Genomic DNA, 27,438 nt, shown 5'->3' on the forward strand with positions numbered 1-27,438 from the left:
CTCTCTCTCTCTTCGTGTGTAAAAACCATCGGAAACTAATGGCCGCGACGATTGCTTGACTTATCGCGAGTAAAGCAATCGCGAATTCCGCATGTGGTAGCGTGACTCTGATGCGCAATTCTGGTGCACATTTCTGGTAGCACAAATCCAGTGGCACGATTCTCATGTACAATTCTGGTATGCATTCCAGTGAGTGATTTTTCCGACGTATTCCATTTTGAATAAAAATATCTCTAATTCAATCTAATAGATTAAAGGATCGGGTAAGATATCGGAGACCGGATTTCTTTCCGGAAAGGAGTATTCAGTAGTTGAAGTACAAGATAAAGGAGGCGATTGTTCGATGAGGTAAACATTGGATTATTTCAAGTAGCATAATTCGACAGACAACACAAGTACATGCGTGTAAAACTTTGTCGACCGAGAGAAAAGTGTTTGATATTTTTCTAATATAATTACACAAGCGAAATAATAGTCGCGAAATTTGTTTCTTTCTTTTTCTTTCTAGTAAATACATTACTGTATTACCTTTTCGTTAGAGCAACAGAAAATACAGCCGGCGCTATCATATAAAAAATTTACAAGTTATGTAAATCGCATCGCTTTATTATAACGCGCAAGAATCTAATAGATCCGTCGACTAAAATCTTTGTTCTTCATCAACAACGCTCTGTTACAAGCCTGGGACGAAAGTTGCAACATCATCGATTAGATGTGAGAGCTAAACAAGAGAAGCGGACACGAGAGTGTTAGTTTTTATTTTGACATCTATGTCCCAGTTTCCGATCCCGAAAGGGCTCAGTGGAGGAGTACGGCAAGTTTATGAACCTGCCGTCGAGAGACGATCCTGCTCGGCCCGAACCGGCTCCCCCCGGTACGGCATCTGCATCCACCGAAACTGCACCTCCCGGGTGGCTGCGATCTCCGCCAGATCTGAAACAAAAAACAAGTTATCTGACTAATCATATCGATAGACACGAACGGATGAAGCTCAAGTTATCAGCGGCTCAGGATAATGCGTTTTTTCTTTCTTTTTTCTTTTTTAATCGGTCAGAACAAAAGGGGCGCGGTAGTTCACTCTCTCACGACTCGAGGACTCGCTGCCACTGATGAAGCTGATTTAAATACGATAATTACGCGCGCGCGAAATAAAACAACGTGTCTCACGCATGTTTCAATTAATTCGGGAAAAATCGAGCGTCACGTGCGACATCTCCCGATCCCGTTAATTGACGTGCCAATGACTGATATGATTGCTCGGTAATTGCCGAGACTCTACGTGAGACTCTTGAAATACGCCCTAGAGCATCGTCACCTCGCTTGTTTGTTAATTTAACGTCTTTTATATGAAAATACATTAATATTGTAATGACATTCCGCGATGTTTAATTTCTTCACGACACTCAAAAACCGTTACACTTTCTCCTCGCTAACAAGCACACCCAATGACAGTCGAATTAAGCAGCAACTCGCGTCAAGCCGGAGGAATCGGCCAATCGGGATCGCGGAGAAGAAGCAACAATGCCATTTACATGCCTATTTTCGGAGTGGATTTTCCACCATTTTTAACGCTCGGATCAGAATCGATCCGAATAATAGATTCGCGCGCGCACGCGTATTCGATGTTTCATTCTACTTCTATTTCCGACGTACGGATAAATGCAATTTCCATTTCCAATGCAAATCCATTCCGACCGCAATTTGACGAAGAAAAACCGAGTTCCGCATACGTAGAAACTTTTTTTTTTCTATCCCACGTGCGAAATTTGCTTTAACGCACGTTCCCCTGTGTATATTGTTCTACGCCGATATTTTATATCGAGGTATTCATAGAATACGATAATGGAGGAAAGAGTCGGTCCGAAGAAAATATACCGGCTCTCGCGAACGGAGTTCTCACGAGCGATCTCGGCTCGGATATGAAACAGTTATAATTATTTACTCCGCACGCACGCACGCGAAAAACGCTCGTCGCGCGCGCGCGCGCGCATGCACGCGATAAATTTCGGCCGCGAGCGAGCGCGCGCCTTTTCCGGGAGGCGCGGAAAAGTTGTCGGGCGCGTCCGCATATATATCGGGCCGTCCATAAAAGTTAAGAATTTCTCATCAGCGTTACAGGCGCTTCCATAAAGATAACCGTGATGAATACCGGGGGGCACTTTGTTTCTTATCTGCGTTGCGCCCGCGCTAGGAAGTAACACCTGTAAAATGCGTTCGGAACGCCGCGCTCTCACACACACGCGCGCGCGCGCTCGGAGATACACCGCGAGATAGCCGGTCAGCCAGGGCCAGCGGGGCGCGGGCTGAGCGGGAGGGGGGGGGGAGGGGGACAGGGCGGGTGGTCTATCCGATAACCGGTATTGCTTTTCCGTATCGGAGACAAGAGCGATCGCCGCATCGATTCGCGATCTCGTTAATCGGCTCCGCGTTCCAGTGACGTTCCAGTTACGCGTGTGGGGACAATTCGCAATCGGGGACTGAATATGTAACGGCGGTCTTCCGCGCGACGCTCGCGTCTTCCGACACGGCGAACTGTGTATTCTCTCTAAGTGGGAGCTATTAAATGCAAATCGCACTCCCCTTCGTCGTTCCTTCTCGACATCGGACCGCAAGAGACGCGCTTTTATCTCGCGTCGCACCGTGCGCCGGTTTCGGGGACTACTCAGCGGCAGGGGGAAGGGGGGAGGATAATGACACTTGACGTTTCCCTGAATAAATAATAAAGGATAAATATGAAAGGAGGGAGGAGAGGGTAACCGACCAATAAGGTCGTATAAGGTTGTAACCCACATCTCGCGTATCGGCGCCGCGACGTCGCCGTCGTATCTGATAATGCAAATTGCATTTTTACAATCTCTCCGTTGACGTAATCCGGCGTGCGACCGCGGAAAGAGCTCGTCGCTCCTCGACGCTCGTCAGCCGGAATTTACCTCTTCGGGAGGTATGAGCGCGCGCGCACGAGAGAGGGAGGGAGAAAGAGAGAGAGAGAGAGAGAGAGAGAGAGAGAGAGAGAGAGAGAGAGAGAGCCGCGTGAGACGCGTGTAATCGAGGATTATTTATGGTACGCGGCCGCGGAAATTTCTGTATCGTGCGCGACGCATACAGAAAATCGCCGAGCGTCCCGCGTGCTGCAGCACCGGCGTGTGCTTTACGAGCGTTATTCTTTATATTCCCTTCCAGCACACGAACGCGCCGCCCGCCGCCGCCGCCGGTGTATTATTATTTCAGTCGTCGGACGGAGTTACGATGCGAGCCGGTAAAAATAACGTTTTCGACGTGTATCAATCTCCGCGTATTGTTATTTATGCAGCGGATCTGTGCTTGGGACTTTCTAAACCGCGTGGCTGTACACGGGGAATTATTGTGTGAATTATTATTATTATTGTTATTTCCCGGCCGAGACGCGAAGCATCTCGATGGAAGCAACGGTGCACTCCACACTGTTGCGGGCAGAGATGGAGAACTTAATTAAGCGGAATTAGCCCGACGCCGACATCGAACACCTTTATTCTCGCGCGTTTCCTTCGCGACGCGAAATCATCGTCGCCTCGTTGTTGTCGTCATCGTCGTCGTCGCCGTCACCGTCGTCGTCGCCGTCGTCGTCGTCGTCGTCGTCGTCGTCGTCGTCGTCGTCGTCGTCGTCGTCGTCGTCGTCGTCGTCGTCGTCGTCGTCGTCGTCGTCGTCGTCGTCGTCGTCGTCGTCGTCGTCGTCGTCGTCGTCATCGTCGTCGTCACTCTCGGGTCACCGGGCCCCGAAGTAAAAAGTCGCCCCTCGTTTTCTCCGTCTCTCCCTTTCTCGCGCGCGCGTCTCTCGATTTGCCTCGAGTCAAAAGTTACGGACGGACTGACGGACAGGTGACGCAGACGGATGCCGCTCATTTGTCTCGCTTCGAGTGGAGCGAGCGAGGGCCCGGGGGGGGGATGAGACCGTGGCCGGCCGTAAGGGCGCGGGGCCCAGAGAGAGAGAGAGAGAGAGAGAAAGAGACAAAGAGGAAAAGAGAAAGACAGAGAAGGAGGGAGCGAGAGACAGAGAGAGAGAGAGAGAGAGAGAGAGAGAGAGAGAGAGAGAGAGAGAGAGAGAGAGAGAGAGAGAGAGAGAGAGACGGGAGCGAGATAGGACTAAGGGCGATCGTAAGGGAGAGCCCGCGAGATCGAAGAGGACGGGAAGAGTTTTCGGGCGAAGGGGACTCCCCGTCGCGCTGAGCTTCCCCGCTGGCGGCGGTCAATTTGCTGCTTCTTTTTTTCTTCTCCCGCCAGCTCCTCCTCCCCTCCGCCCTTCTCAAGGTCTTCTTTCTCTCTTTTTCTCTCTCTCTCTCTCTCTCTCTCTCTCCTTTCATTACGCCAAACTTTCGACCACGGGAGTGTGTTCTCTCTGCTGTCTCTCTTTGCTTCTCCCTCCCTTTGTACCTTTCCTCCACCGTTTCTTTATTCCTTGCCAGGTCCGCCGTTCTTTCTCTCTCCTTCTTCGATTCGTCCTTTCTTCCGAGTCTCACCGAGTCGAGATTTCCTATTCTGCCCTTCATCGTGCGTTTTCATCTGCGCGACCAACTTTTCCTTCTTTTTTACCGCTGAGCGGAACGCGCAGCGTAATCGCGCTACGTGCAACGCCGAGCTGGGATTGACGCGGCTCCGCGCTCTCTTTATCTCTGCTTCTCTCTCTTTCTCTCTTTCCCTTCCTCTCTATGGAAACTGATCAGGTCAACTTTTTGGCGAAATTGAGTTGTACGTTCTGCTGATGTAATCTACGATAAAAGTCGATCCTGCCGCATGAAATTAGGTCAAATCTGTTTCCCGTGTGGCGGATGCTGGATGTTGAATTTTTGGACAATAGCCGTCGGGTCTCTCTGCGAGACGGTTCTTTAAATATCCGTTCTCCTTCGCAAACATTATACGCAAGCGTGCAACGCCGGCATTCGTCCAAGGTCATTCTTATTTCCGACGGGTTATCAAAATCTGACGGATCGCGTTGACGCAACGCCCGTTTCTTCAAATTCGATCAAGGTGGATGAAATGGGCCGACGTCATTTCTTCTTTTCTCTCTCTCTCTCTCTCTCTCTCTCGTTCTCGCTTCTAAATCTAGAACCCGAGAGGTACTCTCTCGCGTGAAAATTCCGGAAGAGGCCGTATCAATCAGAGACACATGTCACGCTCACGAAATCGAGAGAGAGAGAGAGTTTGTCTATTGGAGATATTAACGTGATTATCTAACGTTATCGATTATCAAAGGCAAAGTAAATTTCGTTTGTCCGATATAACGCAAGCGTATTGCAATTATTACGATTATTATAATTAGTTATCTCTTTGATCGCAGCGGAGAGCGTATCGCGCATAAAGCGCGCGCACTGAAATCCGCATAAAGCCGACCGCCGCTCATCGTCGCGTTGCTTTTGCCGCGCGCAATGCTGCATGCAACGCGGCAATGCAACGGCGCCGTCGTGGCTGGGAAATATGCCTTTTCTATGTGTACGCCTCTTTCCCTTCTTCTCTCTTTCTCTCTCTCTCTCTCTCTTTCTCCTCCCTTTTCAGTTTCGTGAGTCTGTACATTCGTAATTACGGAATTTCCGCCGACTCGCTCGTACGCATCGATCGCGTTCCCCGCGCCTGTTTTCTTTTTCTTTCTCTCTCTCCTCTCTCTCTCTCTCTCTCTTTCTCTCTTCTCCCCGTCAGTTCGTTTTCAACGTACAAGTATCGCGATAAAAAAGTAGACGCCTTGTGCGAGAATGTCGAGACTGAGAAGAGCTCGCCGATTAAGACTTCAATTAGCTCATGGAGATTGTGTCTCCAACTTGTGTTTCTTCTAGTTTGCACTCTCCTTCGCCGTGAAATTGAAATTAACTCGAAAACGGAATTTTCTCGTGTAAGTTTCCCCGCCCTTGGGCATTAATACGCCGAAGCTGTCATTTAATCCTCAACGTCGAACGATCCGCAACAGCGCGCAATTATCCGCGTTTCGACGTCGTCGTCATTTTCCTTCTCCCTCGCTCCCTTCCTTTTCCTCGCCGCGCTTCTGGTCTCTCCACATTCGAAGGGACTCGAAATCCGCGGCGAGACGCGACGGGGGGGGGGGGGGCTGCGTGAGAAGAATTTCGATCTACCCCGCATTTTCAATCTCGGCGCGCGCACCTGATATACTAAATACGTTCTGCACGTCAGATTCACACAATGAACACATTCCGTGTTTTTACGGCGCGACGACGCGCGGAACGAGATTCTAACAGTCCGATAAGCCGGGAGAAAGGCGTTTTTCCTTCCCGCGCGGCGAAGCCGCGCCACCGTAATGTCCTTAATCCGGGGGATGCAGTTTCCGCCGCTCGGATCTCTCCTTTCCCGGGCGCGAAACGACCGAGGAGGCGGCGGCGCACGGCCGAACTTCGTCCTCGTTATGACACCGGGATACGGCGCCTCTTTATTATCGCCGCGGCTTTTCAAAGGAATCCGTTGCTCGCCGATAACACACACTCCCCCGCGACTGCCGGGAAGCCGAAAAATTCGCAGGAAGACGAAGGGCCGGCGATGACCGAGCCGCTTGGATTTCTCTCGGCGCGGCGGCGCTTCTGGCGTTACGAACCTCGTCGTTTCCGCATTTCTTTACGCGCCGCGCAACGACAAGGATTCGTGTAGCGTATTAACCCTTGACACCCGCCGCGATTTGTCCTTATCGCGAGAGACGCGCGGCGTTGTCTCGCGCTGAGACTCCGCGCTTCCTACTTAATCTGCACTGGCTGCGAGATACCAATCTCCGACGCGCGGATATTGCCGATAATATGCTTGAAAAGCGCGTAAATAATGACGCGCCGCGGCAATATATGAAGCGGCATGAAGGGTCTCTCCCGGCCGGCGAACGTCGAACCATACCAAGTTTCAATTAAATCCCTCGGGGATCGGGATTAAAAGTCCGAGCGAGATAATGTGTCGCCGCGATGTGTCATTAATTTCGAATCCGAGGATCCGCCGATCGATCTGCCACGCTCCGCCAAAAGAAACTCTCCATTCTCTCTCCCTCCCTCTCCCCCCTCTCTCTCTCTCTCTCTCTCTCTCCTCATAATTATTATTAATACACCAAAGGAGCGCGCACGTGGATTAATAAGAGCTTCTTCCACGAAAGGACCTCGGTTGAAACTCAAAACGAGTCTACTTGCGCGCGCGCGCGCGCGGGTCCAAATTAAATACAAGAGTTACATAATCCATCATTGGCCGATCGATCGGCTCGCGATACCACCGACGATAATTTCCTCGCGAGCCTCGCAACTCCCCTCGTCGTGTATCGCGATCGGACGGTCTGCACGTCCCTCTCAGAGGCGGAACGCATCGCATCGCATTGCATCGCATTGCATGCGGCGTGGCAGTGTATTGCTGCTCCGGCGCTATTCCCGCTATTACGCCAGCTCGCCGCTCGGCGGATCTTCCTTTTTCGCGCGATCAACGCGGCTACTCGCACGTGAAATCGCCCGCATAGCCGGCCGACAATACCTCGATTCCCGCCGCGTCGCGAAAAGAAACGGCCGCCGTCGCCTCCTTTCTCCTCGTCGTCGTCGTCGTCTTCCTCCTCCTCCTCCTCCTCCTCCTCCTCCTCCTCTTCCTCCTCCTCCTCCTCCTCCTCTTTCTTCTCCTTCTTCTTTTCGCCTCTCCTTCCACCTCCTCCTCTTCTTCCGCCTTCTCCGTCTCGCAAACGTTATTCCTGCCATTATGTTTACTCACACTTTACTTTTCCTCCCACCTCATCGCCTCGTCGACGGCCACCTCCCGCTTCACGTGGTTACGCCGTGAAGGAGGCGTTACGAGCAATCCCGTTTTCTCGAATACACGCGCGACCAGGAAACTCGTCCTCGATCTCTCGTCGCACTCGAACGGGTTTTCGATTCTCCGCGGTTCGTGAGGATCCTCTCTCTGTGTGTTATACGGGGTGCGTCTGAAAACGCGGCGCTCAGGGTGCACCCGCGACCGGCGACTTTGGGCAAAGGCTTAGCGTGCGCGTTCACGCCGATCGTTTCGAAGTTTTCTGCGACGGAGGTCGAGTGAAATCGTTGACACACACACACACACACACACACACAAAGCCTACGCGCGGACGTGACCGAGAAGCGCGATCGGTCCGCTGTTTATCTCTCATTCAGGAACCTGATTTGTAGCATTCTCCGTTTCTTTAAAATCACCGACGTCGAGGATTCCACCAATGAAATCGAGAGGAAAGTTGTATTCCACTTGCTCACACACGTGCAATGAAATTAAATCTAACTCATGCGTGCTGAGGAATCAGCGCAGGGAGAAAGAGAGAAAGAGCAGGGAGGGAGGGAGGAGAGAAAAAAAGTAAAAGGCAACTCTGAATCACCCTGTACAGTCACGGCGATGCGCCGCCGAGACGCTTGTTGTCGATTCTTTCGATCGAATACACGGACGAGTGCGTGCGCGTTGCGTAAGGCGAACCCGGATCGGATGCATGAACATCGGACATAAGTGCTGATTAGCCGGTGATACCACCGGCGATAATTGATTGGTATTCTTCCGCGAACAGCGCCGGGCGCGCGACGGCGAGCGTTCCGCGCGGCGACGTTTCTCCATTTCTTAGCACCGGAATTAATAAGCTTCATTATCCGCCGCGCTGCCGGTAATTAATTTTCACCTGTAATTGATATTGGAACGATCGTGCTACCGCGTGCGCGCGTTTAACGAGATGCGTCGCCTTTTGCCGGTACGTGTAATTTTATCCCGGCGTCGCGAGCGTCCAGCGAGCGAGGACGTGAGATTTCAATTAATAACTTTTTTTTTCCTACGCCGCCGCCTCCCTTAGCCCCTCTCCCCTGCCCGGCCCCCCGCCTCCGCCCACCCTCGAATCTGTCCGTCATATTGGTAGATCGCGCGATTAATGAGCGCACGACGGTATTAAACTTCTCATCTCGACACTTTTTTTCCGCGCACGACAGATATAGACGGACGGGAGGAGAGTTACGTGTTCTCCTCCATCGCGGAATTCCCGGCGGATCGATCGAAAACACGCGCGATTGATATCAGCGTAAGTTCGGCGCAAATAATATCCCGCGGAGTTTTCAATTTAATTATTGCCACTGTGTGCCACACGAGCCTCTAATTATTGTAAATTATTATTATGCGTCGGTAATGTTATTCATTAATGAACCAGTAATGCTGATAATTGATTTTATTCGCCAATTACCGCATAAAAGTATTCTTTCCTACACGCGCACATCGCCGGCCGGCTGGCCGATGTGTGTGGACTCCGCTGTTATTTATTATGTAATAACAAAATTGGCTAATTTCTAATACATAAGGACAACGTCGAGTTAATTAATTACGTCGGGATCCGAGTTTAGTGTATTTTGTAAACTCACCCCGTGTCGTCGGTCTTATCCGCTCTTTTGCGGTCCCTCGTGTTTTTCCGCGCCGTGACGTGTAAAACTACCGCGGACGCATTCTTAGTAATCAGAATCAATTCTTTTCGATAATTTCTCCTTCTCCCCACATTTTTCACAGGCCTCCTTCTTGAAACACTTAATGATTCGTTAAATTTACACGGTACATCCCTCAAACACACGATATTCTTTCCGAAGGATCTACAAGCGATAAAAATAATTCTACAATGCTGGCGGCGTGAAAGATCGCGACTGTAATTGATCGTCTGCTAATCGTAATTAATCCACAAATAAGTACCGATGGTGGCCCGTGTCTCACTTATCCTTTCATCGTCTTATCTTCCGTTTACGCTGAAAAAATTGACAAATCCATGTAACGTCGTCCTTACCCCTTACGTTCGCTCTTTCTCATCTTTCTGCCTTTTTCTCGTGTTTCACGTCCTTCGGTCCGGCAACGGCCCGAGGTCCAAGAGAAGCCCGAGAGACGAGGCCTCCTCTCTCTCTCTCTCTCTCTCTCTCTCTCTCTCTCTCTCTCTCTCTCTCTCTCCCCCAGTCTCTTTCTCTTAGTCTCTCACTCTCTCTTTCTCTCTTCTTCTCACTTGCCGCGACTCCCTCGCTCATCCTCTCTTTTTCTCGCAGGCCAAAGACTTATGGATATCCATAGCAACGAAGTCAAAGCCATTAATAACTCCGGTGGGAACGCCTATCCTCATCTCGTGCCTTTTCTTTTAAAGTCGAGCGTGTGCAACAAACGCTCATCTCTCTCTCTCTCTCTCTCTCTCTCTCTCTCTCTCTCTCTCTCTCTCTCTGTCTCGAGAAAGAGAGAGAGAGAGAAAGAGGAGGGGGGGTGGTCGAGGGAAAAAGAGAGAAAAGTAGCGAGAGAAGAGAGAGAGAGAGAGAGGGGGGGGAGAGAGAGAGAGAGAGTAGGACGAGTACGAGACGTAGGGTAAAAGGGAAGAAGAGGAGGAAGACGGCCGAGGAAACGGCGAAGAATGAAAGCGTGACAGAGAGAGCATGCGAGAGACAGGAGGAGAGGAAGCCTGACGAAGGAAAAGAGAGAGAGAGAGAGAGAGAGAGAGAGGGAGGGAGTGAGAGGGGAGGGGGGGAGGCGGCGCGGAACAGGTAGATACGCACCGCGGAATATATTGGAATACCTGAGAAATTTAGTGGCGGGGCACTAAATTTCACCGCCGTGACTTTGCAGGAGGCGATGCTCGCCGCAGGGCGGGAGCCACCGGGCGAAAAATCCCCCCGCCGTCCGCCGGCTTGTTTTTCGCCCCTGCGGTTATACGTGCCCCGCCGAAGAAATCGCCCCCTTGGCACCTGCGGCGATGCTCACCTCGCAAGAGCCCAAGCATTGTGCCCCCGTTCCTTTTCTCTCTCGCTCTCTTCCTCTCTCTCTCTCTCTCTCTCTCTCTCTCTCTCTCTCTCTCTCTCTCTCTCTCTTTCTCTCTCTCTGTCTCTCTCCCGTCCGTGTAAAAGTAAAGAAAATATTAATTATTTCCAACTGCAAACCAAACGCTCTCGACCCGGGCCCGTTATCTCACGGCCGTTATCTCGTCACGCCGCCGCGGAATAATCGCCGCTTTGAGAGACCCGGCCAGCTGGGGATTGCGTATTGTGCGCGAGGCGTTCATTGAGGCCGATCGTCGAAATAATCGGCGGCCACTCTCGTCCGCCAAACTCGTCCGGATTTTAATAACTCCGCGGCTAAACGCCGGGAACAATGGAACTAGGGTTGCCAGGTGCGAAATGACTATTTCCGGGACAGCTTTTAGGCGACGATTGAAAAATAGATCGTCGGAGAATTTTAGTTAAATTTGAGAGATAGAGGGGTAAGAGACGGCTAAGAGATGTCACTGAGATGCACTCGCGACAAAACAAATGCGTGAATTAGATATCAGCAGAGAGAAGTTTGGACATGAACGGTGCGATTGTATTTCTACAACCACGCGAATGGCTCAGTTGACATCAATTTTCTTAGATGGCACGTTGAAAAATTCGATCCTACAAATAGCGGTGACCACTCTCAGCTCTCTCTCTCTCTCTCTCTCTTTCTCTCTCTCCCTCTCTGGTACCAGTTAGAAACATGAATGTTATGATTACGATTTTGTTGAAATGCGAATTTTCCGGGACAGAAGACTTAAATTCCTGTACACGGGACAAGCTTAAAAATTCCGGGACATACCCGGGAAACCCCCGGCCACCTGGCAAATCGAAGCGGCGGTGTTCAAAGCGTCGCGGCGCACGCGAGTCCGCATTCGCACAATCTCCAAATCGGCGCGTCCGCCTCGGCGATATTCGAGTCCTGCGTCGATCTCATTCGGACCTCGACCTCTAACATCATTCAGATTCCGCCGTCGTAATGCGCGGTACGCGATTTCAAAATTCCGCCAGCCGAGAGAAGGCCGCGGCGTCACGTGCCGTGGAAAATATTGCCAATTAACATACAACTCGGTCGCCAGGCAACGTCCCGTCCGATCGCGCCGATGACGCACGCGTCGCCAAGCATCTCCGACAGCGCGGTGCCGTTAATCGGAAAAGTAATCATAATCAGACAGCGGGTGCATCGCCGCGCGCGCGCGCGCGCGCGCACGCGTGAGGACGCGCCTTGCATCAAGGCGCCGCGCCGCGCCGCGCCGCGCCGTGCGCTCATCAGCCGCGCGCAGCGCGGCGAACGAGTAGCATGCGCATTCCATCGCGCGCCAGTAATTTAGCTCGCGCGCTCCGGCGAAAATATCATTCCTCCACCTTGCACCTCCTCTCTCCCCCGCGCGTTGCCGTCCCCGCCCCCACCGCAGCCGCCGCCGCCACAGCAACCTTCCTGCTCCTGTTCTTATCCCGCTCACCAAGAGCGCCCTTTTTACCGTCGTAACGAGAGAAAGAACGGCACGACCGAGGAGAAAAATGAGAAATACGTCGCGCGCGCATAACCGTCGTCAGCTCCTTCGTTCGCCGACGGCGAACCACCCCCGCCGCAGCGCGCGCGAAAAAACGACGGGAAAAAGCAAGGAAAGTAATCAACGGGGCCGGGTGGCCGAACGACAGCCGCGTTGCGACTCGGAAACGACGTCGACGGGGCGAATTTTCATGAAAGCGTTTTCGCCGCGCGCGCGAAATGAGAGTGCGGTGCAGGAGCAAAAGGAGGACGTGGAGGAGGAGGAGGAGGAGGAGGAGGAGGTGGTGGAGGTGCGGCAGCAGCAGCGACGGCGGCGGCGGCGGCGGCAATAGCAGCAGCAGCGGGAGGTGGTGGAGGAGCAGGAGGAGGCGGAAGAGGAAGAGGGAGGAGGTGCAGATGCGGATGGACGAGGGATGAAGAGGAGGCGAGAGAGGGCGGATGGGTGGTACGTGGGCGCGCTTGCACTCGATTACGCATTCGATAGACGTTGATTATCGACAAAACACGTCGATTCGACAGCACCTGACGATGACGAGCGCACGCGTACACGTGTGTGCGCGGCCGGGTGGGTGGTGGATGCGTGTTGGTGCGTAGCGGGGGTCCACGGTGGATATGAAGTCACGCAGAACCGCGCGCGGGATTCAGTGTACAGCGCCGTTCATAAGTTACGCGCAGCGTGTACGACGATGCGAGATCGTAGATCGAGACGTGCACAGCGCTGGTGGGAGCTGGGCTCTCACCGCGCTTGTGATAAGAGGAGCAATTATCGCCGGAGGCGGGGCCGGGAGGAGAGAATTTTCTATGGAAATTCAAGGCGGTTTGAACTGATGAGCCACGAGGCACGCCGTAAACTCGCGCGCGCGCGCAGTCGTTGAGAACAAATCGTCGGGTGGAAACAGTAGCGTTAATCAGAAAGTCACATCAGGATACACAAGAAAGTTGCAAGGATGGACGGGGAACGCCGGGGACGCTACATTATTGCGTACGATCGCGTCGATCGACAGCAAAGAGGAAGCGAGGCGCGGGGGGGTGGGGGGGACACGGACGACATTTCGAAGAAGTAAAACTTGAACTTGGTGTGTGCCGCGTGGAAGTGAAGGCCGCGATTGAGAGCGGATAAAAGTCAAAATATTTCAGTATCATTGGCGAAAAGAGCGACGCTCGAGAGCCGTCCGAGGAATTTATGAAGGCTAATGCACGCAGACGCGTGTACCTGTCCGCGTAAAACGACGTATTCATGCGACGCCGCGTGTTGTAATCCGAGGATGTAGGAGAAGAGAAGAAGAAGAAGAAGAAGAAGAAGAAGACGAAGAAGACGAAGAAGACGACGAAGAAGAAGAAGACGACGAAGACGAAAAAGAAGAAGAAGAAGAAGAAGAAGAAGGCTCGGCAGGTCGACGAGAGAGATTATTGTTCGAGCGGGAATTGTAACTTTCGATGAATCGTAAACACAGGCCGCCGTAGCGCATACAAGCGGTACCGTTTCGAAAGCGCCTCGAAATAACGAGGAAGGTAGACTCGTATTAAGTTACCGGCTAAGATCTTACGATGTTAAATTGGCGAAGGCCTTGTCTCTCTCTCCCGTTGTCCCGCTGGAGAATCGCCGCTCCGAGAGCGGCGAGATTTACGTCGATAGTTCAGAACGACAATGACCAAGTGCGCTTTCGAAGCGCAGGACGCGGCGCGCACGGTATCGCCCCTGTGCGAGAGGAGATAACATCTTCGTAGTTTCACGCCGCGGAGCAACAACGCGCTGCGCGATTGTTCTGATGAAGCCGAAACGCACTTGTCGCGGAGCGACAAGTCCGCCCGCCGCCGCGCGCCGCGCCGCGCCGCGCCGTTTAACGTCCGTTCGCACGACGACGACGACGACGACGACGACGAGCTGACGCGCCCAAGTCGCAAGTTTCCGAGCGACAAAGTGTAGCGGTGTCGACGGCTGTCGTTAAAAAGGCGATCGCCCCTCGACAGCTTCTGGTGCCTTGTCGCAACAGAGCCGCCGAATAGAGGCGGCTGTTATTCAAATGCGGCAGATTACCCGATCTTAAATTCAAACGTATACGCGACCTGCAGCCACGTAACGGCCTCTGCCTGCCTACCTGCCTACCTACGAGCCCGGCGCGAAGCGATCGTAACGGAATATAAAAGCCGCGTATTTGTTAGTGCGCGATCCATGGGCGCCGATCGCCGATAAGACACGTCAATACGGCGATCAGGACGGCTCGGAAAGAGAGCCGGAGGTGGGCGTTCGTGCGTGGGCGTTCATGCGTGCAGCCAGTCGACGGATGAAGTCACGGAGGGATAGAACGGCGCGCAGCACTCTCGCGGCTACGCGACTTCATTCCGCCGCGCGAGATTCCCGTAATTATTTCGCTGGCGCTCGTGCGGTTCCTCTCGTCGGCGAGAGGACCAGGGAATGCCTAAGTATGAGGAACCGAAGCCTCGCTGCGGCGCACAGTGACTGACAGCGGGGCAGATGACATTTTTTTGGTTGAAAATTCTCTAGAGACCTGATCGGTTTCCAACCGATCATCGACCTAACCAATGGATGAGGTTGATCCTGAATAAATTCCAAGGAGATCTGTCTAGCCGAAATTTGGAAAAAATCATCGGTTCATGGGTTTAGGGTGTGTCTTAAAAGTTTATCGGTTGGAGTACAGTGTCTTGAGATCGATCTCAATGGGTTCGAGCCTACGGATACTAAGTGCGAGACCCCAGAACTTATAATCACCTTTTTAGAATACTCAGAATTTCAAAGCTCATCATTTCAGCCCACATTAAGAAAGAATTAAGCCATATGGACCCAATAATTTAAAAACATGGAGAACATTGAACAAAACATCCAACCCTAACCTGATGGTCCATGAGCCCAAAGCTTATAAACCTCAGCTCACAAGCCATCATACGGAGATAGAAAGTAATCACCGTCGACATTAGCACGACCCAATGTGCACCGCTATTAGACAGAAATAAGTGTCGAATAATGAGTATTTCACAAGTTTCTCGCGTTTAACGATAATTTTCCCTCTTTTGGGGCTAGTAATTCGAGAAAAAAATTTACTTTTTAATTTTGGCAAGACAGATCTCTTCGGAATTTATTCAGGATCGACCTCATCCATTGGTGTCGACGATCGGTTGGAAATTCAGGTCTCTAGAGAATTTTCAACACTGTGCGGCGGTGCAATTACGGTCTCGATGATGTTCGTCTCTCGATTATCTTCCTGCCCGATGTCTCGAGACGTTTCTTAATAATTTCCTGCTTTATACATGTCACAACGGTTAGTCCGTTTCACTAATTGCCTGCGGAATTATTTGCTGATTTATTTCATGTTGTGCCGAATCTCACGAACTCATGATCCCTTTACCGAGCACCGATGAGGATTCGATCCGGCGAGATCGATATTCGGGGAGAGACCCGCCGGCTCGTTTTCCGTACATAATTCTTTCAGGAACCTCCTCGATACTCGAATGGACATTAATCTCCCCGTCGACGGAAGCTTCGGGAAACCCTTTCTCCGACCTTGACACGCCGTCTATAAATAAAGTCTATCGCCGTTAATTAATTCGCGGTATAGCCGCTCGGGATGATCGGTAGAGTCGTTCGGCCTTGATCCGGCCGATCGGGAGAGAGGAGAAGGGAAGACAGAGAGAAGGAGAGGACGAGAGAGAGAGAGAGAGAGAGAGAGAGAGAGAGAAAATGAGAAAGAGAGATAAATAGGCGCAGCCTGCATTTCTAGAGTAATGAGCGGACAATTTACAATTCATTTTAAATGCGAACCGACTTCGCTATTCATACCGAGACATGTAAGAGTCTACCTACAAAGTAGAGCGCACCGGTCTCTCTCTCTCTCCCTCTCTCTCTCTCTCTCTCTCTCTCTCTCTCTAGGCTAATCAATGAAAAGTCACGGCAGATGAGCGCTGCCGATCCGGTCGCTCTCACAATGTCCCGGGAGATGAGTTAGTTATCGCGGAATCTATTACAATCTTCATTACTCATCCGTACATTGCGCGGACGCGAAGAACACATTTCCCCCGAGTGAACGAATGTCGCTCGTGGCGCACTTGAGGCGCGAGCAAAAATAAATGCTTCCGATACTTGAGAAGCAAAAAGAAGAACGTCCGCCGGAAATAATAACAACAATAGACTTTACCCGGTAGACACATTAGTGAAAGATACGATACGAATGATCGCGATAAAGTAACAACCAGATCAGTCGACGTCATCGCGAATCGCGCGGCTCTCCCAGAAGCCGCGCGATTTTCGCGACTCCCTCGATGACGGTTCCTCGGCGGGCAGAGCCTCGTGCGAGTTCACACGGATGGGCGAGCTGCAAAATTGCAGTTGGTCGATCATCGGGCCCGATGGAAACGCCGTGCATCGCCGCGGCGTGGGTGTCGATGCGTCGCGGGGGGCCGACGCGAATCGTGCTTTTTACGGGGCGTCGGGGTGTCCTGTCGTTGCGCTCGTTGCCCCCCGTGCGTACGGGGACTCCAGCAGGTGCTCGGGGGATCCCCCATGGCTTTCGGCCGCTTTGTTCTCGCGTCACCTCCGCTTCGTCCTTCCGATTATTAGGACCCGGGCCCTCGTGCGGTACCTGTTACGCCGCAAGGAGGGACGCGAAAGAGTATCAATCCCCGAGTCGCATCGAATGAATCACACACGTAGCCGCACACGGGCACACACACACACATATGCGCGCGCGCGCGCGCGCGTGCGCGTTACCTTGAATCCTGCCGGCGCGGCGGGTGGATTAATCCCAGGACTTCCCTTCATGATGACACACGCGATAGACCGAGAAGACGATTTTTTCGCCCGAGCGAGTGATTTCGCTCGCGTGGTATTTGCTTCTTGCTGCATTCGAGAAAGCAGGAGGCACGGCTTCCTTTTCTCTTTCTTTCTCTTTCCCTCCCGGCCTGGCGCTTGTATCCCCGCTTGTTTAATACCGTTTGCTCTCACGCGACATTAATGCTCACCGCCGCTGCTGGCTTTCTCGCTTTGTGTCGCCGACTGGTGAGGTGTAATTTGCGTTACACATTAGATACTTGCACGTCGACGGCTGGATCAAAAGTCTCAGGCACGTTTGATTCGCGTCGGCTCACGGCGATGCGGTTTTTGCGTGATTAGACGCGCGTTCTCGCGAAATCTTGATCGAATATTTTCTCGCGGCTGGGAGAGGAAATATGGCGCACGCGGTGGTTACGCCGCGCTCCTAATTGCGTTGAGAAATAAGCTTGAAAATATGCGAATGTCCTTGTTCCTTCCGTCGCAGCCGCCGCGCCGCGCCGCGCCGCGCCGCGGCCGGGATTAATCCTCGCGGAGCTGAGTTCCCTTCCGAGGCGCCGTGCGGAAATCTCGAGAGATCGTCGAGAGATCCGCGTTCTCTCGCTTGCGCCGCGTGCAGAAATCTCTCGCGGGACGATTCGCCCCGATCGGTTAATACAATCCCGCTTGTCGCCCGGAGCTTCAACATTCGCATCCGCAGTAGAGCTCCCTTTATCCCTCTGTCTCCCCGCCACTCTCTCGCGCGCCGGCTCGCGAGATAACGAGAACAGCGGAAGAAAGGAAGAAAGAAGAAAGAAGAGGCAACAGCAGAAGAAGAAGACGACGACGAGGACGAAGAAGGAGCACAGGAGACGGCGACGGAGACGGAGGATGGGCAGGCGAAGAGAAGAAAGGAACGCGCGCGCGCGCGCGAGAGAGAGAGAAAGAGAGAGCGCGCAACGCTCTCCATTGCAATTTCGATTTCATTAAAAAATGGAGATGGAGCTTCCAGGTGGAGAAACGGGAACGAGAACGAGAACGAGCGGGGCAACAACAGTAGAGCCCAGAGGAGGGAGCAGGGAGGGGCAGTGGCGGCGGCGGCGGCGAGCAGAGGGAGTTAGGAATGAATGAAGGAGCGAAGGGCGGAAGGTTGGTGCGCACGGGGAGAAAGAAAGGAGAGGAAAGAAAAGGTAGGACTCTCCGTAGATGGGGCCACCGCGAGAACAGGGTGGAGAGAAGACTGCTGTTGCTGGCGTAGGAGGGCGGGGGATAACAGCAGCAGCAGCAGCAGCAGCAGCAGCAGCGACGGCAGCAGCAACGGCAGCAGCCGCAGCCACAGCAGCGGTGGCGGTGGCGGCGGCGGCGGCGGCGGCGGCGGCGACGGCGGCGGCGGCGGCGGCGGCGGCGGCGGCGGCGGTGGCGGCGGCGACGGCGGCAACGGCGGAGTATTCTCGGCCGAGGGTCCTAGGAGGCAGCGTGTGTCGTGTGGCGTGGCCTATCGTGTGTAAAGGTAGCCGGTCGTCGTCGAAAGAGCCCGCAGAAGAAGAAGAAGAGGGCTCAGAGGCCAACTGATCATCGCATGCATTTAAATTGGTTCATTAAAGCCCCACGGCCCACCCTCCTCCTCCTCCTCCTCCTCCTCCTCCTCCTGCCAGGTCCCCTCGCTTCTCTCTTCGGCCGGCTGTGCCTCCCTCCCGCCTCGCCTCCCTGCTCGTCCGGGCTCTGCCATCCCTCGCCGCCCTCCTCCGCACCGCACCGCTGCTCTTTCCCCCCTCCGCCGCCGCCGCCGCCCTCGTCCACCAGCCCGTCCACCAGCCATCGTAGGACGACCCTATGGAAAGCCACAACACACGGCTGCTCTTTGCGTATAGCAGGCGCGCATCCACCAATTGCGCGCACACACACACACACACACACATATACATACATACATACATACACGTACTCGGCGGCATGTAACGGGTGACATCCTACTTATCACGCCGACACCGAGCGTCGTGCGGAGAGAGAGAAAGAGAGAAAGAGGATTCTAGTATCGCGGGAGTGAGAGAGAGAGAGAGAGAGAGAGAGAGAGAGAGAGAGAGAGAGAGAGAGAGAGAGAGCGAGAGGGAGAGACAGAGTACGCGAATCGTCGTCCCCGGCCAATTACGTCCTTCGCCGTCGACATCGTCGTCCGTCGTGATGGTCTTGGTTCGGCCTTTTCTCGGTCAGAAATGCGGGTATTTAATTCTTATCAGGGTAAACCCGGACGTAGAATACCTACGTCGTCGCCGTCGTCGTAATCTAATGGAACGGAGAGAGGGTGAGAGAGAGAGAGAGAGAGAGAGAGGGGGAGAGAGAGAGAGAGAGAGAGAGAGAGAGAGAGAGAGTGAGAGAGAGGGGGAGAAAGAAGAGAGGCAAGGCTGAGGGAAAATAAAGCGCGCGTAGTTTCCAACGCAGCCGGTTACTAGCGAACGGTTAATTGATAAAAATAGATGAGAGAGAGGGACGAACGTGCGAGCGAGAGTGATAAATCGGTGCGTAATGAAATGGGAAATAAATAGGGATCATTTATAATAATTACTATTTACCTCGTTTTATGCGCGCGTACGCGTACACGCGAATAAATCCGATCGGACACGCCTCTCGCGCCGATCCGAAAACGTAAAGTGCTCCGCGCGCGCGCGACACAATGGGGGTAAGTTTCACTCGCTCCGCGATTCCGTTCTCTTTCAATTCTCCGTTTCTTGCCCGCGCCGCGCCGTCGCGGTCTTTCCGCGTGCGTCGTTACGCGACCGCCGCCGCGCCGTTTCACACGGTGGGTCGCGATCGATCCGCGGCGAGAAATCGCTCTTCGTTCCGTCCCGACCGCGCTGCGTGCCGTTATCAGTGCCGGTTTTTTGTCCCACGCATCAAGACGCGCGGCGGTCTACAAATTGCGCGCGGCCGCGGCGAGGCCGACAGAAGAGCGGTCGATTACGTTTCCAATATCCTAGATCCCGGCGGGCAGGTCGACGGGAGGATTAACGCGGGAACTCGCTCGTAAGTGGCCGCGCGCGGACGAAAGGACGAAGTCACCGGTTCGTCATTAGGTCGGCGTTAGCTTCCCCGCTCTCGGGCTCGTGTTCGCTCCGCGTTCGCTGCGCGGTACGTTCGCTCGCAGGACAATCCAAGTGATTCTGAGAGAAAATATCGCGTATTCACGGCAACATTATCGGCTACGACATACGCATCGCCATCAATCATCTGTCAATCTTGTTCCAACTGTTTTTCTCCTTCACTTCTTTCAGTTTATCTGCTACTGCCAATTAGACGGAAATTAACGACGATCGACATATTATTCCTCTGCGTCAAAGTTATTTGTTAGACGCTTAATTTCGCGATCTGTCTCGAGTCGGACGAAATGATGCCGGATCATGTTAAAGAATTCAGCGATACAAGAGCGGTCGATATCGCGTTGTCGAACGCGAGCAAATTTCCGCAGACACGACGGACGCGGCCGATGCGAAAGCTGCACGGCGCGGCGCGGCGCGGCGCGGCGGCGGGATTTATTTTCGCGTGTCCGCAAACCGGGAATCCACGATCGAAAGGTTAATGCACCCCTGCGATACGTCTGGTTACCAACTGGAAATGTGCGTGCGTGCATCACGCGCGGCACGTGCGCTTTCCACGTGTGCGCGCGCGCGTGCCCGCCGGTGGTTAATTTTTTAAAAGCACATCGGCGGTTAAGCTCCGGCGAAAATCGAGGAGAGTTGAAAAATGTGACGTGAACGCCGAAAGGGAGCAGTTCCGCGAATAGCTCGCGTCATCGCCTCGCACGCAGAATGTAGGACGACTCTTGCCGCGCGTCGAAAGGCGAATTTTCCCTCACTAATTTGGCGATTCCGTCTCTCCCGCGATGTCATCGGCTATTCGTCGACGTAACCGGTGTATCAATCGTGGTTAAACAAACCACGGAGAAGTCGACAGTGAGATGATGTTGCCCGGCGACGTTCGTCGCTCGCTCGCGACGCGACATGAATAAAATTCAACTGCGGAAGCGAGTCCTAATCCGGAGCTTCCGCGAAGATTTCGCTCCTCGATTGTTCAAACGCGCGATATTTAACCCTTCACTGCGCTGTTTCGCACATTTGCAAAGCAGAGTTTGAACTGGATTTCCTCTGCTGTCAGTCAGAGTTTAACATTGCCGATTGCTTCGCTTATTTGAATAGAACGCGGCTCTAAGCGGGAAAAAGGCCATCAGTCTGCGCTAGTTTTGGAGATATGCAAAGTGACAAAAAGAATTATTTTTCGAAAGAATATAAGTGAAATATTTTTAAAAAAATGTTTCCCATATTCCTTGACCAATCCCGCACATGAAAATAATTATTAATGAATGAAGGGTTAAGCCCCAAAAAGCAACCATCAAATATCACCCCGAGCTGATTCTTTTCGTTACGTTTACAGCCGATCGGCGGGAATTGATGTTTTATCATAATGTTGTCGACGGCGCGAATAAAATTGGTCAACCGTCAATGTTCCGTTTTCGATAAGATGAAAAATCCGCTCGGGGTGAAGTTTCACGGACTCACGACTCCGCCAGCGCCGCCGCGGCCGAATCGACGGTCGGTGAATTCGCCGGGGCTAAGCGGCGCGAACAATTCCGGGACGTCCTGCGTAGCGTGTACTTTTAACGGCGAACGCGAGTGCATATTTCATGCATACTGTGTAAGTTCAAGCGCGAGCATGTTCACGAATACGTCGGCGAGCTCGGCGCATGCACAAAAACGAGAGCCTAGTCGCGGGGCGCCCTCCTTTCCCCGCCCCCGCCTTCTTGTCGCTCAACGACTGCTCCGGCCGCAATTTGTTAAAGGTGGTTAAGGACGAGCGTTCTTGCACGTTCCTGTGAGGCCGCCCGGCCGCAGCGGCCCCGGCCGGCTTGCCCATTAAGATTCCTCGAGGATCACCGGAACTTCGGCTCCGTCTTCTTCTTTGCCGTGCGCAACGCGCGGCGGCCGTGTGTACACCTTGTGCCGGGGTACCTACTAGGTGCTCCTTGCAGGCCGATTACGCCCCGAATTGGTCCCTCGCTCCAGCCAAGGTCGGACTTAATTCGAGCGCATTAGCGGCGCCGAGCGGCTTCGCCGACAGCCGCTAAACGAAATTTCACGATCGAGCGACGATTGACAGGCCGAGAACGCTGAAAACGAGCGGTCCGATGCGCGTTCGCTCGTAACGCGCCTCTGATGAACGCGCCTCTCGCCGAGGATTCTTATCAGCCTCCCTTTCATCGCCGGGCTTGACGGATATTGCGCAGCTCACGAATAAGGATGTGGAGAATAACGCGAGTCTTGTGTTGCGTGTGACTTGTCGTTGCCGCGGGTCGCTCAGCCGCGACGCGATTGCGTTCCTATCGCTGACAATTAGAGTCGTTTGCATGGGAGGGCGGGCGAGAGGGGGGGGGGGGACTCTTTTGCAGAGTCGTGTAAAAATTTGCCATCTAGATTGCGAGCACGGAGTCTGCGTTGCGGTGGACGGGGAGAGCGCCATGACCGAATTTACATGCTTTCGGCTCATTAATCAAAGTCCACTTTCAGCGTAAATCCTTTCGATCCTTTCGATGCAAATGCCCCGGCAACCCTCGCGCGCGCGTGCGCCTTGGCGAGCAGGCAGCGATGAGTAAAAATGCAACCGGCAACCTTCCGCGGGCTCTGCTCCGGTCGATCCTTAAGGAGCGATTACGCCGAAATCAGTGGCTCGGTATATCGATACCAAGGCCGATCGCCGATATAATCGGAGTGCATTAGCTCGCGAGTTAGCTCGGAAACCGCGCCTTCGAACTTTCGGCGACGTGGCGAATTAAGAGAGCGAAGGGATCGAAGGGAGATTGATCCTGCGGCGAGCCCGGACGCCGCGGCGCGCCGCGCCGCGCCGCGCCGCACCGCGCCGCGCGGAGAGCAGCGAGAGCGACGAGAAATTGAAATTTATGCGCTCGCTCGCGTTAATCATTATAAATCACGTCGCGGAGGAGAAAAACGAACACGATCGACAAGTTTGCGTTAATGCGACTCGACGGAATTGTGTTAGCGAGTCCACGATGATCAGCGTGATTAATCGCGTCATTCGTCTCCGTCACGTGCGCCTAACAATAATATTATCATATTACGGGAAATTCAATTTATCGAATCGTAAGGTAAAGGCTAAGTGTTAAGGACAGAGAGAGGGAGAGAGAGAGAGAGAGAGAGAGAGAAGAAGAGTACGTGAAGAAAGCTACGTGCTGATGAAGACTTCACGGGGGGTCACCGCCATTATCCGTATTGATCTCTCGAAATTATGCGAGAATCATTAAAGCTGAATCAACACGGATGATACGGAAAGAAAAGTCGAGAGAATATACAAGTCTCCAAGCGTTGTATAACGCACGCGATTCCACAGGATACCCGCGTGTTGGTAAAAACTCGGTAACGAAACTCGACTCGATGAAATCTAATTTGATCGGAAGTTGACGGTCTGCTGGCAAATGAGTCGAGAAACGAGTAAAAATAATTAGCCGAGTTTCGACACCGGCTGAGACACGCGTTCTCGCGACGAAATAAATATCCCGACTGCGACACTGCGATATATCTCAGAAGGAAAGAAAAAAGAAGGAAATGTCTAACGCAGTTATCGAAGTGAAATATTGATATTGCGTAACAAGCGCGGTGTGTGACGCGCACGCGTAGCGACGGCGACGTGATGGACGTGGCTGGTAATAGAAAATGCAACTGCAATCATAAACAATAACAAACGCAAGCGGAGCTCACGAGCTACCGATGGCGACGGCGGCGGTGCACATCGGTGCGTGGAAACAGCTTCGCGTGGAAATGTGGAAACGAACGGCTTTCGGCCGTCTGATCTGCCGGACAACGCGACAACGTGCGCGTTGTCCGAAGTCGCTAATTCGCGAGCGAGCCGCCGTGAGTTCTTCTGCGGACGAGAGACGCCTTCCTCAGAAGCGAAGGTACGACGCGGCGCTGATAACACCTGGCGATAATTAGCGGCGAGCCGAGTGCCGCGCATAACGATAACCGTATTGCAGTTGGAATGCAGCGGGCGCTGATAGTAACGGTTGCATTAGCGCTGACAATTACAGATAAAGAGGCGATAAGTGAAATTACCGAACCGTCGCCCGGCGCGGCGATACGACGTGCGGCGCTCGCGACTCCCTTGGACGACTCAGAAATTGGATTGCGTACGTCGCCGAGCCGCGCCGAGAGGAGCTCTCGCACGGCTTTAACACGTGCGATCTTTATCGAGAGACGCGGATATAATTACGATATCTCCGAGTTACGGTCTCGTTTCCTCGTCCCAATTATCAAAGCGCAATAACTCCGAAAGAACGACCGCTACGCGATGCCTCGCGATTATCGCTTCCAGCCGGACTCGCTCGCCCGACGACACGTTGTTTAATCATGTGATCGCAACCCCTTCGACCAAATTCCTGACAAATCGCGCGAGGTGTCACGCCACGAAACGATCGCGTTACCGGCGCGCCCGACGTCGCTCAGTCGCAATGAGCAAAGGGAGGGCTTGGGGGAGACGCTCGCCGAGGAAACTTTTCCGAAGAGACAGGCCGCGTGACCATAAGCGCGCGCCCGCTCGGCCTGTCCGTCATGCCAAACCCCAGTAGTTACCGTCACGCGGCCAGCCCTGCAATCATCCCTCGTCTCGGTGGGCCCGTACTAACCTCTCTTTCTTTCTCTCTCTCTCTCTCTCTCTGTCTCTCGTCTCTCGAGCAACCCCTGACTAATCCTGTGCCCTTCGAACTGACGTATAGGTGAGCACGCGATGCACGACGTTTGCACCGAGCAGTACGTGGGAAACGCGAAGTGTGCATCCCCCTCCCTCCCTCCCTCTCTCTCTCTCTCTCTCTCTCTCTCTACCCCCGTTCGTCACGTCGGGCACGAGCAACCCTCGGCGGTTCTTCGTCACGGGCGTGCAGGGCGAAACATCAACGATCAAGCCAACCACCCCGAACGGATAAGCGCGGGGGCGGTTACCCCTCGCGTAGAGAGTACGCGTGTAACTGCTGCGAGTCGGCCAAGTGTCGGATCGGGGGGTGGCCCCGTCCTGCCGTTGGCGCGGTGGATGCGTGCACGGGACAGCACACGCATTCCTCAAACGGAGGAACCCCCCGTGCGGGGGTTAGCGGCGAGAGGGGGAGGGGCGCAGAGCCGAGTACGGTCTTACGGTGTTTGTTGATGGCCCTTCGGGCGCGTCACGACCCTTGGTACTGGTGGTGCGGCGACGCGGAAGCACGATGGAAAGCCTTGATCGCGCGGATCAAGTGGCTTCTGCTGTTTGCCTAAGAATAATACCTCGTTCTCGTTGAAATTTGTGTTGCGATTGTAACGCGATCGCGTATTTGACGAGGCGGCGCGGCGGGCAGGGGGGAGGAGGAAGTCGAGATCCAGAGGATAATCGAGCGCGGGAGAGCGCGGGAGATTAGGGGATGAATCTTCCGTTTCGCGGACGGAGGTGAGTGGTAGTCGAGGGGGCCGCTGCTTCTCGAAGGACTAGGCGCGATAAATTGAATTTGCCTGTCGGCGGACACCGAAAGGGACCAACGGGACGAGCCGGAAGTCCCTGTTTGCAGACGTGTAAGTATACAAGGAACGCGTGTACGTTGCACCTGCAGTACTTGCGAAACTGCGAGCCTCCAGAGGCTCCGGAGATGGAATTTTGGAATTTGATTGCGAGGCCATTACCGCGCTTGCGCGGTATTCAGAGATCCTCAGCACCTGTCGCGTCCGTCTGCTTCCATGCGGACCGTACTTGCTTGAGGAGCACGGGAACATCAACGTCCGAGCGAGAAGCTCTCGGCTCTCGATCGGAGCTCACGCTCACGCAGCTTCCTCGTAGCCGGACGATTCGCTTCGCTTCAACAAGTGGTCGCAGATACCGATTGAGCGCAGCTCCGCGTCCGGCCGGACGCGTTCTCAAGAGTCTCGATTATCCCGCGGAACGGAGCTGTTTCCGAACCGAAAATATTGATAAACGCCGCCGCGCCGCGCCGCGCCGCGCCGGTCGGATCGAAGGGAACTGCCGAAGGGAGAAGAAGATATTCGTGGATCGATTGAGACCGGACGAGAGGAAGAGGGTGCGCGCACGAAGGGGCACCGAAGAGGAGCGATTCCGTGAGGAGGAAGAGGTAGAGGAGGAGGTACGCGGGGCAGTTAAAGGGGGCTTCGCGCGGGACCCCTGCCGAGCAGTTTTGTACCCAGAAGAGGGCCCCGCGCCCGAAAAGGGGAACCCCCGTAGTGATAATTAGGGGGCCAAGCGAGTGTTTCTGGCCCCGGCGAGGGTCCTTGAAGTTTCGCCGCCACGACCTCGAAAAAAGGAGCGGCGGATCGCCAGTCATCGTGTTTCACCACCGACGCCCGCCTGCTCCCTCCTCCGCCTCCCCCATCTCCTCCTACACCGGGGGTGGGACCGACGCGGCAACATCAATTTTTCAGTGTCCCGTCGGTCGTATGCTTTCCTCTCTCTCTCTCTCTATCTCTCTCTCCTCCTCCTCCTCCTCTTAGAACCTTCGTCCGTGGGATTTCCTAGGTCATGGCTCTGTCATCTGGTGCCCGACGGACGTGTTCTCTCCTCCTCTCCTCCTTGTCCCGAGGCGAATTGGTCGATCGCCCGCTAGACCTGACCCTTCGATCTCGGCGCTTTCCGCGCCTTTGGGCCCGGCACACGCCGGGAACGGCTACCCTTCTTTCCTCCGGGCGCACCATCTGTCCCCAACTGACCGAGAAGTCGGAGCGTCGCGGAGGTTTCCTCGCGGCCCCTCTCTCTCTCTCTCTCTCTCTCTCTCTCTCTCTCTCTCTCTTCCGTACATTGTGGCATAATTAAAGCATATTTCTGCCTTTGAATTAGAACTTAGAATCTGCTGTCGACGGTCGCTTCGGCGAACGTTGGTCCAACGATCAACAGGGGTGAAGGAGTCGGTGCTCTCTTTGTCCTTCAGCAGAGAGAAAGTTCTGCGAGGCCGAAGTAAGTGGCCGAAAATGCCGGAATCGACGGAAAGAAATTTCCGGCCGAATTCTCCGGTCCGGCCGCGGCCGCTCGTGATTCGCCTTCTTCGGTTTCCGATCTAAACATCGATACGCCATGCGTGGGGCGCGTGTACACAGAACACCTCTGCCTGCCAGAACGCGTATGCCCGTTTCATGCGTAATGCGGTTAATCAAAGCACTGCTCGGCTGTGTATCCCTTCAAAATCAGCGATCTGCACGTTTTATAGCCCCGGAGCTAGGTTTCCCTTTTCGAGAGCGCGCGTTTGCCGAAACGTGCGCGCAATTTAATGGCTTACGATCCATTTAATGCGCGCGAGGGCCCGCCCGATATGAAATCGCGAAAACCAAACCAACAGGGGAGGGCGGGGGGGAGGGGAGCAAGGACTCGCGCGGGGCGGCGGCGGG

At 53.9% G+C, this 27,438-nt stretch overlaps 1 protein-coding gene across 1 annotated transcript in view; it reads right to left on the minus strand.

The window, feature by feature from the left end:
* Positions 1-344: 344 nt before the first annotated feature.
* Positions 345-27,438, minus strand: part of Lim1 (LIM homeobox 1) — an 88,508-nt gene continuing 61,414 nt past the window's right edge. Inside the window, exon 8 of the mRNA XM_025303450.1 lies at positions 345-933. Coding sequence (XP_025159235.1) covers positions 821-933 — 113 coding nt within the window. The 3' untranslated portion in view covers positions 345-820. The remainder of the gene's footprint in view (positions 934-27,438) is intronic.

The sequence above is a fragment of the Harpegnathos saltator genome, unplaced genomic scaffold (assembly GCF_003227715.2).
Source record: "Harpegnathos saltator strain DR-91 unplaced genomic scaffold, Hsal_v8.6 scaffold115, whole genome shotgun sequence".
NCBI classification, from domain to species: Eukaryota; Metazoa; Arthropoda; class Insecta; order Hymenoptera; family Formicidae; genus Harpegnathos; species Harpegnathos saltator.